General features: G+C 44.5%; 1 protein-coding gene across 1 annotated transcript in view; it reads right to left on the reverse strand.

Moving 5' to 3' along the window:
• LOC115145301 (zinc finger protein GLI1-like) overlaps window positions 1-13,219 on the reverse strand; it is a 55,765-nt gene that overhangs the window by 12,300 nt on the left and 30,246 nt on the right. Inside the window, 1 exon segment of the mRNA XM_029686773.2 lies at window positions 7,745-7,999. Within this exon segment, the coding sequence (XP_029542633.2) occupies window positions 7,745-7,999 (255 nt within the window).

Raw genomic sequence — 13,219 nt, forward strand, 5'->3', positions numbered from 1 at the left:
GAATAAGAAATAAAAGGAACAAGTAAAGAGCAGAAGTAAAATAACAATAGCGAGACTATACAGGGGGTACCAGTACAGCCAATGTGCGGGGGCACCAGTTAGTTGAGGTAATATGTACATGTAGGTAGAGTCATTAAAGTGACTATGCATAGATAATAACAAAGTAGTAGTGACGTAAAAGAGGGGGTGGGGGGCAATGCAAATAGTCTGGGTAGACATTTTGATTAGATGTTCAGTAGTCTTTTGGCTTGGGGTAGAAGCTGTTTAGAAGCCTCTTGGACATAGACTTGGCACTCCGGTACCTATTGCTGTGTGGTAGCAGAGGGAACAGTCTATGACTACTTGTCTTTGACCATTTTTAGGGCCGTCCTCTGACACCGCCTGGTATAGAGCTCCTGGATAGCAGGAAGCCTGGCCCCGGTGATGTACTGTACACAATACCTTCTGTAGTGCCTTGCAGTCGGAGGCCAAGCAGTTGCCATACCAGACAGTGAGGCAACTAATCAAGATGCTCTTGATGGTACCGCTGTAGAACTTTCTGAAGATCTGAAGACCCATGCCAAATCTTTTCAGTCTCCTGAGGGGGAATAGGCTTTGTCATGCCCCCTTCACGACTGTCTTGCTCTGCTTGGACCATGTTAGTTTGTTTATGTGCACACCAAGGAACTTGAAGCTCTCAAACTTCTCCATTACAGCCCTGTCGATGAGAATGGGGGGGTGCTCAGTCCTCCTTTTCCTGTAGTCCACAATCATCTCCTTTGTCTTGATCACGTTGAGGGAGAGGTTGTTGTCCTGGCACCCCACGACCAGGTCTCTGACCTCCTCCCTATAGGCTGTCTCGTCGTTTTCAGTAATCCGGCATACCACTGTTGTGTCATCTGCAAACTTAATAATGGTGTTGGAGTCTTGCCTGGCCATGCAGTCAAGAGTGAACAGGGAGTACAGGAGGGACTGAGCACGCACCTCTGAGGGGCCCATGTGTTGAGGATCAGCATGGCGGATGTGTTGTTACATTTTCTTAACACCTAGGGGTGGCCCGTCAGGAAGTCCAGGATCCAGTTGCAGAGGGAGGTGTTTAGTCAAAGAATCCTTAGCTTTATTGATGAGCTTTGAGGGTACTATGGTGTTGAACGCTGAGCTGTAGTCAATTAATAGCATTCTCACGTAGGTGTTCCTTTTGTCCAGGTGGAAAGGGCAGTGTGTAGTGCAATAGAGATTGCATCATCTGTGGATCTATTAGGGTGTAATGCAAATTTGGGTGGGTCTAGAGTTTCTGGGATAATGGTGTTGATGTGAGCCATGACCAGCCTTTCAAAGCACTTCATGGCGACAGACGTGAGTGCGACGGGTCAGTAGTCATTTAGGCAGGTTACCTTTAGTGTTCTTGGGCACAGGGACTATGGTGGTCTCCTTAAAACATGTTGGAATTATAGTCTCGGACAGAGAGAGGTTGAAAATGTCAGTGAAGACACTTGCCAGTTGGTCAGCGCATGCTCGCAGTACATGCCCTGGTAATCCGTCTGGCTCTGCGGCCTTGTGAATGTTGACCTGTTTAAATTCTTACTCACATCGGCTGCGGAGAGCGTCATCACACACTCGTCCAGAAACAGCCGGTGCTCTCATGCATGTTTCAATATTTGCCTCGATGCAACATTGAAGTAGTTTAGCTCGTCTGGTAGGCTCGTGTCACCGAGCAGCTCTTGGCTGTGCTTCCCTTTGTAGTCTGTAATGGTTTTCAAGCCCTGCCACATCCGACAAGTGTCGGAGCCGGTGTAGTACGATTCGATCTTAGTCCTTTTTTGACGCTGTGCCTGTTTGATTGTTCGTCGAAGGGCATAGTGGGATTTCTTTCTTAAGCATCCAGGTTAGAGTCCCGCTTTCAGCTCTAGCCTTGAGCTCAGTGTGGAGGTTGCCTGTAATCCATGGCTTCTGGTTGGGGTACGTACGGTCACTGTGGGGATGACATCATTGATGCACTTATTGATGAAGCCAATGACTGATGTGGTGTACTACTCAATGCAATCAGAATAATATTCCAGTCTGTGCTAGCAAAACAGTCCTGTAGCTTAGCATCTAACCACTTTTTTATTGATCGAGTCGCTGATGCTTCCTGCTTTAATTTTTGCTTGTAAGCAGGAATCAGGAGGATAGAATTATGGTCAGATTTGCCAAATGGAGGGCGAGTGGAGTGTAAGCGTCTCTGTGTGTGGAGTAAAGGTGGTCTAGAGTTTTTTCCCTCTGGTTGTACATTTAATATGCTGATAGAAATTTGGTAAAACTGATTAAGTTTCACTGTATTAAAGTCCCCAGCCACTAGGATCGCCACCTCTGGATGAGCGTTTTCCTTTTTGCTTATGGCAGAATACAGCTCATTGAGTGCGGTCTTGGTGCCAGCATCAGTCTGTGGTGGTATGTAGACGGCTACGAAAAATACAGATGAAAACACTCTAGGTAGATAGTGTGGTCTACAGCTTTACCTCAGGCGAGCAAAACCTCAAGACTTCCTTAGATGTCGTGCACCAGCTGATGTTTACAAATATACATAGTCCGCCCCCCTTGTCTTACCAGATGCCGCTGTTCTGTCCTGCCGATACAGCGTATAACCAGCCAGCTGTATGTAGATAATGTCGTCGTTCAGCCACGACACCGTGAAGCATAAGATATTACAGTTTTTAATGTCTTGTAGGTAGTTTAATCTTCCTCGTAGGTCATCGATTTTATTTTCCAATGATTGCATGTTAGCTAGTAGAACGGAAGGCAGTGGGGGTTTATTCGATCGCCTACGAATTCTCAGAAGGTAGCCCGACCTCCGTCCTTTTTTGCTCCGTCTTCTCTTCACACAAATGATGGGGATTTGGGCCTGTTCCCGGGAAAGCAATATGTCCTATTTCACACTATGTTGAGGTAAAAATAGGAGTATAATGCTTTATGGATGTTAACCTTAGCACATTGTCATTGTCACCAATCAACTGCATTACAGTTAAAAACAATCTTGACTACAACCACTGATTTCTGTATGGTAGCTATGCTAACCAGCTTATACAAACAGGAGTTAGCATTTAGCAGTCACTTCTTCTAAACCTGAAAAGGGACAAGGTCTAAATGTTATACAGCGAAAGCGGTCAAATAGTGTATATCCAAATCAGACTTTACATTATGGGTCTGTTACAATACACCATGAGAGATTTGACAATTATCTACTTTGTTAGATAAGATTTGTTGAATGTGTGCCAATCTGGTCAATGGAACGTCTGCATTCCATTGACCCCTTTACTGCATCACAGGGTTCCATACTAAAGTTTTCAGTGATTTGGTCACACCAAAATTTGGTTCCAGTGTCACGCAATAGAAAAAAATGATAGCTCTTCATTAAGAAGTGATCTAGACTATGATGGTATGACTCAATAAATGAATTGTTTAATCTAACAAGTTCATGCAGGAAATTCCAGATATTTTGATGCACAACCTAAACCTGTGATTGTCATGAATTTTGTTGTATTATTTTACTGCCAAAATAGGGTTCCTGATTTATAAAAATGTTTGTTCAATAGAGATAGACAAATGTATCTTTTGGGGGACTAATATCACATAGGCTAATTCATTTAGGGCTAATTCACCACCTGAGGAAGTGGTTAGCTAGATCAGTTACTCTAAATAATATAGACTAATATTTAGGCTACGTAATTTATATCAGTAAATTGAATGCACTCACCTTGAGTGGCCGGTGTGTTCAATATTAAGTTGATACATAATATTCAGACCTACAGAAAGCGTGGCCCTCTTCTCCTCTACAGTAACAACAGTGGTTGCGTTCAAGACAGTGTTTTTTCCTCTATCGCATTGAGCTTTTTTTCAGATGTCCAGATGACTGTTTGATTGACCATTGGGCCTTCATTAAACGTGTTTGAATACAAGATTAGCTATCAACCCTTGATGGCCAATCAGCAGAACAATAAAATCTTTAAGCATGTGAGATGTCTTGAGGGTGCGCTAAATGACATCAACGCTGACAGTTTAATAAATTCCTCCTTTTGATATTAGATGAAGTCTCATTTTCACCTCATTTAACACCTGGTTTACTTCTCAATAGGTGGTCCTGGTAAATCATGACATAGCTGGAGTGGGGGGGCGGCTCCTCTATTGTTCCTCAAGCAAGGGGGAGGCCGAAGACATCACAGATTCCTATCAGACCAACTCCTTGAACGCCCCTACTCCTTGAAGTTTGTAGTTGTCTAAAAAACACTAAAAATTAAATAATCACTGGAAGACATCTTTAAGAATGTAACTGTAATCCGATTACACATTTTGAAAAAGTAATCCGAGCTGATTACAGTTCATATTTGTAATCGGTTCCATATTCCCTGTTACATTAAATCCATTACTACCCAACCCTGTCCCCCAATGCTATGATTTGATTGGTAAAATATGTTTCTATTCTGATTTCAGATTGTAATATAGCGGAGAAGTAGACTAAGATTTCATACCTCTAAGTTTTTATCTAGCTTGTTGGGAAAATGGTCAAAGTAGCTGATTTGTGTCAAAAGTCACAATGTTAACTCATCTTCTCATGCTTAGATTGTGCTCCCCAAGTGCAAAAATTTGAAAGTTAATTCAACAGTGGGTAGTTAGCTTAATGAATGTAGTGGATGCGGTTGCTAAAACAGCCGTACCTCCTGATTGGAAGAGGTTATATCTTTCCTGATCCTTTGTCAGTGTTTATGGACGTCCCTCTTCAATTCAAACCACAGATTCTCAATGAGGTTTAAGTTCAGAGACAAATATTGCCATTGCAAAATGTTGATTTTGTGGTCAATTAACCATTTCTTAGTGGACTTTGATGTGTGCTTGGGGTTATTGTCTTGCTGGAAGAGCCACTTGCAGTCAAGTTTCAGCCTCCTAGCAGAGGCAAGTATATATTTGGCTAAAATGTCCATGCGTCGTCCGAAACATGACCCCGCCAAGCCGCACTGCTTCTTGACACACTGCTCGCTCAACCCGGAAACACCTGGCCGGTACAAGCAGTCGCTCGAGCGCGATGGGACAAGGACATCCCAGCTGGCCAAACCCTCCCCTAACCTGGACAACGCTGGTCCAATTGTGCACCACCTCATGGGTCTCCAGGTCGCAGCCTGCTGTGACACAGCCAGGATCAAACCCGGAACTGTAGTGCCTTAGAACGCGCCTCTTGGGAGGCCAAGGAAATCCTTTCTAATGCAGCTTTTTTGAAATATATGCAGTTCAACTACGTGATAAGTGTTGCTCTCCACTTTCTGGAGGACCGAGTTTTGAAATCAGTGGAATTACAGCATGATAGCTAAGGAGATGGAGAAAATTATAGCGTTTGAATGCAAATATGCAGAGGGAGTTGAAAAGAGAACACGCAGAAGGCTGCTGTATAAAACACCTGTCTCTGGATTACATCTTCAAACTAAGGGCAGCCATAGCATCCGTGGCAGAGAGGGAGAAGCATCAGTCTATGTAAGATGGCTACATTTTCAAATATTACACATTTCTAATTTTATAAGAAAGTCATTTTCATTTCAAGTTAGTGTACTGTTAGCTAGCTAGCTAACGTTAGCTGGCAGGCTTGCTAGCTAACGTTACATGTATGATCTGTGTAGTTATATTATTCGTATCTCAGAGCCATTTGCATTGCTAGTTATAGAGTACTGTTAGCTAAACTCAGCAAAAAAAGAAAGGACCCTGTCTTTCAAAGATAATTCATAAAAATCCAAATAACGTCAAAGATCTTCATTGTAAAGGGTTTAAACACTGTTTCCCATGCTTGTTCAATGAACCATAAACAATTAATGAACATGCACCTGTTGAACGGTCGTTAAGACACTAACAGCTTACAGACGGTAGGCAATTAAGGTCACAGTTATGAAAACTTAGGACACTAAAAGAGGCCTTTCACCTGACTCTGAAAAACACCAAAAGAAAGATGCCCAGGGTACCAGCTCATCTGCGTGCACGTGCCTTAGGCATGCTGCAAGGCGGCATGAGGACTGCAGATGTGGCCAGAGCAAAACATTGCAATGTCCGTACTGTGAGACGCCTAAGACAGCGCTACAGGGAGACAGGACGGACAGCTGATCGTCCTCGCAGTGGCAGACCACATGTAACAACAACTGCACAGGATCGATACATCCGTACATCATACCTGCGGGACAGGTACAGGATGGCAACAACAACAGTCCTAGTTACACCAGGAACCATTCACCATGCAGGCTCATCCTGACATGACCCTCTAGCATGACAATGCCACCAGCCATACTGCTTGTTCTGTGCGTAATTTCCTGCAAGACAGGAATGTCAGTGTTCTGCCATGGCCAGTGAAGAGCCCGGATCTCAATCCCATTGAGCACGTCTGGGACCTGTTGGATTGGAGGGTGAGGGCTAGGGCTAGAGCCATTCCTCCCAGAAATGTCCAGGAACTTGCAAGTGCCTTGGTGGAAGAGTGGGGTAATATCTCACAGCAAGAACTGGCAAATCTCCGTGCATTCCATGAGGAGGAGATGCACTGCAGTACTTTTTGCTGAGTTTAGCTAACATTGAACCTGGTTGGTTAGCTACCTCCAGATTCATGCGAGGTAGTAACGTTATGAGTTGGGATTAGGGTTCATTGTCTGAACAAAAGACCGCACATTTCAGTAGAATGTTAATGATGTCACTGCGACAACTGTTGATAGACGTAGCTGGTAAATTCGAGAGTGGAGAATTACTGACGAATTTACGACCGCTCAACACCAGTTGAATATGGCCGGTGTCAGTAAACGTTGGCAAAAAAGCATAATTATATTGTTGCCAGCAGCAGTTGCATTCACTAACACTCTGGATAACATAAAAACAGCCACACCAGCTCTGCTAGGGCGAGTAAAATGGTCAGTGAGCTGTTCTCTCACTTGTGTCTGTAAGTAGCTAGCAAGCTAGTCAAGGTTAACTTGGATGCTTGACTGCTGTAGTTAGGTCAGAACACTCGGATCAACCCTACTCGGCCAGAGTGTCCAGTGTGCGCTCTCCATCCTACGAGAGCGAAACGCTGTGAATTTACGAATTGACAATCTGACAACGCTCTGGGTTTAGGAACATCCAGAGGGCACTCTGAGCACACTCCAGATTAAATGTACGAACACACCCGTAGTGTAAACCAGGCTTTAGTCTTGAAACTTTGGTTGTTTAGTACACAGCCTCACATGTGAATCCTTAAAGATATGGGTGGGGCTAAGGCTTTAGAGGGTGTGAACGATGCTGAATGGGTGTAGACAAAGAAGACCTGTCCATTAGGTGTACCAAAACATTCAAGGGCCATTTTCTCAAAATTGAGGTTACATGTTTATCAAGTTCCAAAGCAGAATTACTTTCCCATTGTTCCTCAACTGTAGTGTATCATATACCATTTTCTAGCTCTGTGTCTCTACTTTTATCCAATGTAAAAAAACACAAGTTCTAGCCAATGAGCTTCAGCCCCCCTGTAGAAAATAGTAAACATTAAAAAAAAACTTGAATGAGTAGGTGTGTCCAAACTTTTGACTGGTACTGTATCTGCACATATATCCCCCCGGGAGACACATTTTGGCTCATGAGTACTACTTTCAGAACTACTGGCTAAAAAGTATACAAAAGTACAAGAGAATCTCTTTAAAAACATTAATTAAAACAGTTCTTTACAAAGTTGTCCTCCAAGGGTAAACAAATAACATGTCATGATTAAAAGAAGACAGTTGCAAAACACAAATATTACCTCCTCCACCTCCTCCTAACTGGGAGACCTCGCTCGAGCGCCGGCTGGAGAGGTAGGGGGACACCATGGAAGAACGACGGCTCACTGTGTAGGCAGAGCTCAGGCTGCTGGTGCCACTCCCCCTCCGGTCACTGATAGGGGGGGGCATGCCAGAGGGTCCGCCGCCCAGCTCGTGATTGGACAGTTCCATGACGCGCCGGTTGGAGAGGAGGGGCGAGGGAGTACACATCCCTCCCATCATCTCTCCTGGACAACCTAGAGAAACAAGACAGGATGAGAATCATCAGGTTCAATGACTGGCACAGAAAATACTGCTACAATTTGAGAGAGAATGTCATTTTTTGCATCTATATACCGTAGTGCATATGTTAGGGGCTTAATACAGTAGTATTCCAGCCACTAGGGGGTACTCTGTTGAAGCCCATTGGAAATAAAGAAATATAGTTTAAGTGAATTGGGAAGAGTAAGAACGAAAAACTAAAGAAAGACTGTAAACGGCTGTTACCTGTGCTGACATGATTACAAGTGAAGTAAACCGTACTTTTCGGGTTGTAGTTTATATGATAAGCTCATTGGAAGGGTAACAAATTTGGAGGCACTGCTGAGATTTATTTTCATGTGGGCACCGGCCCATATTCCTGGAACGGACAACGAGTGAGAGATATTGGGAGAGTAGCTAGCTAACGGAGTGTAGCTATCTTGCCATTGCCTGCATTGTCGTTGTTGCCACGTGAGTAGGACATATGAGTCAAGAGAGGGAAACGTTGTTGGATGAAATCAAACAGAGTTTATGGAATTTAACTGAAGAGAATTCACGGCACTTGTGTGTACATTGTTGAATAGGAGGTGTAGCTGACTCTGAAGTAAAAGGAAAGAGTCATCGCGCTTTGCGGCGCAAATTGACGGAAGATTACTGTGAGAAGGAGGATTTAATGGAATCAGAGGATGAGGGAATGTCTTGGCTGCTTCAACTGAAAGACGAAATCAAAGGAATATCGGACTCTGAGGATACTGTGAAAAGTCTGCCTACAAGTCCCAGCCAGTCGGCGCCAACAAGGCAAGTGGACAGCGAACCCAGCGGAGAGACGGGAGCAGCAGCAGAGCGAAAAGAAGAGGGAGGGGCTCCTCAGCCCAGCAGAGAAGGGGTCTCAGCTCCAGAAAGGCACCCGCCACAGAGAGAGAATGGAGTGAGTATGTCCAGTAATAAAGACTTTAAAATTCATGGGCAGATCGGAGATCAGAATCAAAATGATAAGCTCAGCTTTAGCAGCCTAGAGCATCCGATTGAAAAAGGACGGAGAAACGGGTACCATGAATTAGAAATCATAGAAGCATTAATCAAAGCTGTGAGCCCAGGGCTTAAGATGATGAGGAGTTATTTTGGAGGGAAATACAGACATGACACTCTACGCACTAAGGCAAATCTTGAGGACACATTAAGCAGAGAAGGATGCTACTGAACTGTATCACACGTTGACTAAAGCAACACAAGAGCCGGGAGAGTTTGCCATGGACTTCCTAGTCTGAGTCTTTGACCTGAGACAGAAAGTGTTATCAGCCTCAGCTCGTGCCCAATCAGGATTGAAATATGGCACGGAGTTAGTCAAGAGTCAATGCCTGCAGGCCATTGTTACAGGATTAACAAATGATCATGTCAGGGCAGAGATGAGAGTGCATCTCCAGAATATTAACACCAGTGATGAACTGTTGCTTGAGAAAATTCTAATTGCCCAGGGCAATGAAAGCGAACGCATGCAAAAGGCCTGGATTTCCCGTAAGTTCACACCCACACGAGTGAACGCAGTACAGAATGAGGATAACGGGGGTAGCGGAGAGGAATGTGCACAGGCAGAGCCCTCACAGACCACAGTCCGAAAACAAAATAAATGTAATCCTCTCCTGAGTAAAATTGATGCGAGCAATGAAGCAGTCAAAGAACTGACCTGTCAGGTTGCCTCATTAGTACAGTCAGTGCAGGGCCAGGGTAATTTTCCACGCACACAAATTCGACAACTGGCAGAAATCATGGGCAATACAGAGAAACTGGATCTGAAGGCAGCCAATGGCACTGAAATTCCCTTTCTGGGTTGGATGGGCATTTGCTTGAGTTTGCTTGATTTCAAAGCTGAGGTCATTACAGGAAAACAGTTGAGGGTTCCGATATTAGTCACAAATGAAAGACTGGAGAACTTAAGCTAGGACAGGGAAAGGCAAAGACTCTACTCAATCTGCTTCAGCACTCAGAGTACACGGAGGAATGTTGCTTACAGCAGGCAGACGTGACGTTGTCATTCCAGGTGGACAAACAAAATGGATTCATCCCTGTATCCCAAGAGGGGCTCCCTTCAGTGATGAAATTGTGTTATTTGAGCCGGATGTGAGAGTGTTCTGGGGCCTGGACCTAGAAAGCCAGGTCCTGAAAACATCAAAACAGCCATCTCGAAAAGTTGACATTGCAGTAGTGAATACTACCAAACATGACATTACCTTACCAAGACAAGCAATGATAGGGACATTACAGAGAGTCACCCGGTTCCTGTGCCCAGTGGAGAAAAGGTTACTGTAGCACAGGTTCAGGACAGATCCCCACCGGAGCCTCGCCCTGACAACGGTCAAATAGAGTGGTGGGACCCACCTGTAGAGGATCAGCACTTGAGCCAAGAGCAACAAGAATTAGTCAAACGGATGCTCAGAGAGGAATCAGCTGTTTTCGCCAAAGACGACATGGACATAGGGTGTATTGAAAATCTCAGAATGGAGATAACATTGACTGATAACATACCCGTGGCAAAGAGAGACAGCGGTGTGCCACGCCCCTTGTATGCTGAGGTGAAAAGCCACCTTCAGGGGCTCCTGAACAAAAACTTCATCAGGAAGTCAACTTCATCACACCTTTGGTCCGCGTATGAAAAAAGGATGGGAGTTTAAGACTTTGTGTTGATTACAGGGGATTGAACAGGAAGACTGTTCTGGACAGGCATCCCATACCCCCGTATACAGGAAATACTTGATGGTTTGGGAGGGAACTCATGGTTTACAGAAAGGCAGACCACCACGGCTTTGTGGGAGAGGAGTCCAGAAAATACAGTGCCTTCAGCACCCCTTGGGCCTTATATGAATGGAATAGAATTCCCTTTGGCTTATCAAGCAGTCCCTCTGCCTTCCAACGAAGCATGGAGGAAGGTTTAGAGGGGATAAGAGGTAGAATCAATCTGTATACCCATGTTTGGATGACGTTCTTATTTTTAGTCAGTCATTTGAACAACATGGTGAAGATGTCCGTCAGGTTCTCAGGCAGCAAAATAAACGGGGTATTAAACTCAGGGCTGATAAGTGTGACCTATTCAAGAATGAGGTCCGTTATTTAGGAAAAATCATTTCTGCTGAGGGTTTACAGAATGGATGTTAAAGAAATTGTAGTAGTGCAAGAACTGATAAACAGGCCACCAACAAACGTGAGAGAGCTCAGGAAACTACTGGGGTTTCTAGGGTACTATAGGGGTTATGTACAGAACTTTTCACAACATGCTAAATGTCTCTATGACTTACTAGCAGTGAAGTCGGAGACGCCGGCATCCGGGAAGCGAAGGACCAATGCAGTCGGGACAGGCTCTGCCCCACCAGAAAGTTATATGGGAGGATGCTCACCAGAGAGCATTAGCACACTTGGAGAGTGTGTTGACTAATCCACCTGTGCTTGCCCACCCAGATTTCAAGGACCCTTTTATCCTGCATGGTGATGCCTCCAAAGAGGGATTGGGAGGGGTGTTATACCAACGACAAAGTGGCAATCTGAGAGTCATTGGATATGGCTCCCGCACCCTGACTCAAGCAGAGAGAAACTATCACCTTCGCTCAGGGAAACTGGAATTCTTGGCCCTCAAATGGGCAGTGACTGAGTGGTTCCGAGATGCCTTATTTTATGCTCCCTCTGCGACAGTGTCCAGTGATAATAACCCCTTGACATGTGCTCTAACTACAGCGAGACTGAATGCCACCGGCCATCGCTGTCCGACTTGAATCTCACACTGAAGTTTCTTCCTGAAAGGTGAAGATGTTCTGTCCCGCTCTCCTTTGCATGCTGAACATTACATGGAAGAATGCACAGAGAAACACTCACTTGAGATAAAAGCAACACTCAATAATGTTCAGAGACAATGGAATTACTGTGAAACGTGGATATCCGCGGTCACACTAAGGCCACCAGTGCAAGATGAGCTGTCATGGTGGGGGGGAACAGTTACAGACCAACTGTCTCCACACGATATCATGCAGGCTCAGTTAAAGGATGCGGCTGTACGGAGAATCTTGGAACTGAAAAGTCAAAGGACTAAGCCTAAACCAACAGAGTGTCAACAAGAGTCATACAAAGTCAAACGGTTACTGCAAGAGTAGAACAGGCTCCATGTCTCACCAGATTGATTATTACAAAGGAAAACAGCAAAAATGACACAAGTTGAGGTACCAAGTCAGTATAGAACACTGATTTACAAGTACTTACACACTGAAATGGCCCATCTAGGAACAGAAAGAGTGTTGAACTTAGCACGAGAACTCTTAGCACGAGAACGCTTAGCACGAGAACGCTTAGCACGAGAATGCAACATGGCATTGAACACCAAAGTGTGTAAGTGTATCAAACAAAATAAACCCAGTGTAATAACTAGGGCCCCAATGCAACATGTACGAGCTACAGCTCCTTTCCAGATGATTTCAATTGACTATGTGCATTTGGAGAAAAGGAGAGGGGGCTACGAGTACATTTGAGTTATTTTAGATAACTTTACAAAATTTGCACAAGCCTACCCCACCAGAAATAAGTCAGGAAAAACTGCAGCAAAAAAGCTTTTCGGTTATTTTTTCCCAAAGTTTGGCTTTATGTTAAAAATCCATCACGATCAGGGAAGAGAGCTTGAAAATCAGTTATTGAGAGCCTATCAGAACTGTACGGGAATAGCCAATTCCAGAACCTCTCCATATCATCCACAGGGGAATCCGGTGGAGAAATTTAACCGTACACTGTTGTCAATGTTGCGCACACTAGATGAAGAGAAAAAGGCCAGCTGGGGTGATTATCTGAACAATGTTATTCATGCATATAATTGTACCACCAGTGATGCTACTGGGTTCTCACCGTATTTCCTGCTATTTGGAAGGGCTCCACTGCTACCTGTTGACCTTGTCTTTGGGTTACACATAAAGGAACAGGAGAAATCATACCAGGATTGAGCTAAGAAGTGGCAGCAACAGATGGCTGAAGCCTATGACATCACCAGTAGAGACATGGAGAAGTCAACAGCAAAGGGAAAAGCCTACTACGATCGGAAGAAAATGAGTTCGTTTCTGGTCTCAGGGAATCGTGTACTGGTGAGGAACATGTCAGAACGTGGGGGGACGGGAAAGCTAAGATCACACTGGGAAGACCAAATACATGTGGTGGTAACCAGGAAAGGTGATGACAGCCCTGTCTATGAG

Source organism: Oncorhynchus nerka, linkage group LG2 (assembly GCF_034236695.1).
Source record: "Oncorhynchus nerka isolate Pitt River linkage group LG2, Oner_Uvic_2.0, whole genome shotgun sequence".
Classification (NCBI taxonomy): Eukaryota; Metazoa; Chordata; class Actinopteri; order Salmoniformes; family Salmonidae; genus Oncorhynchus; species Oncorhynchus nerka.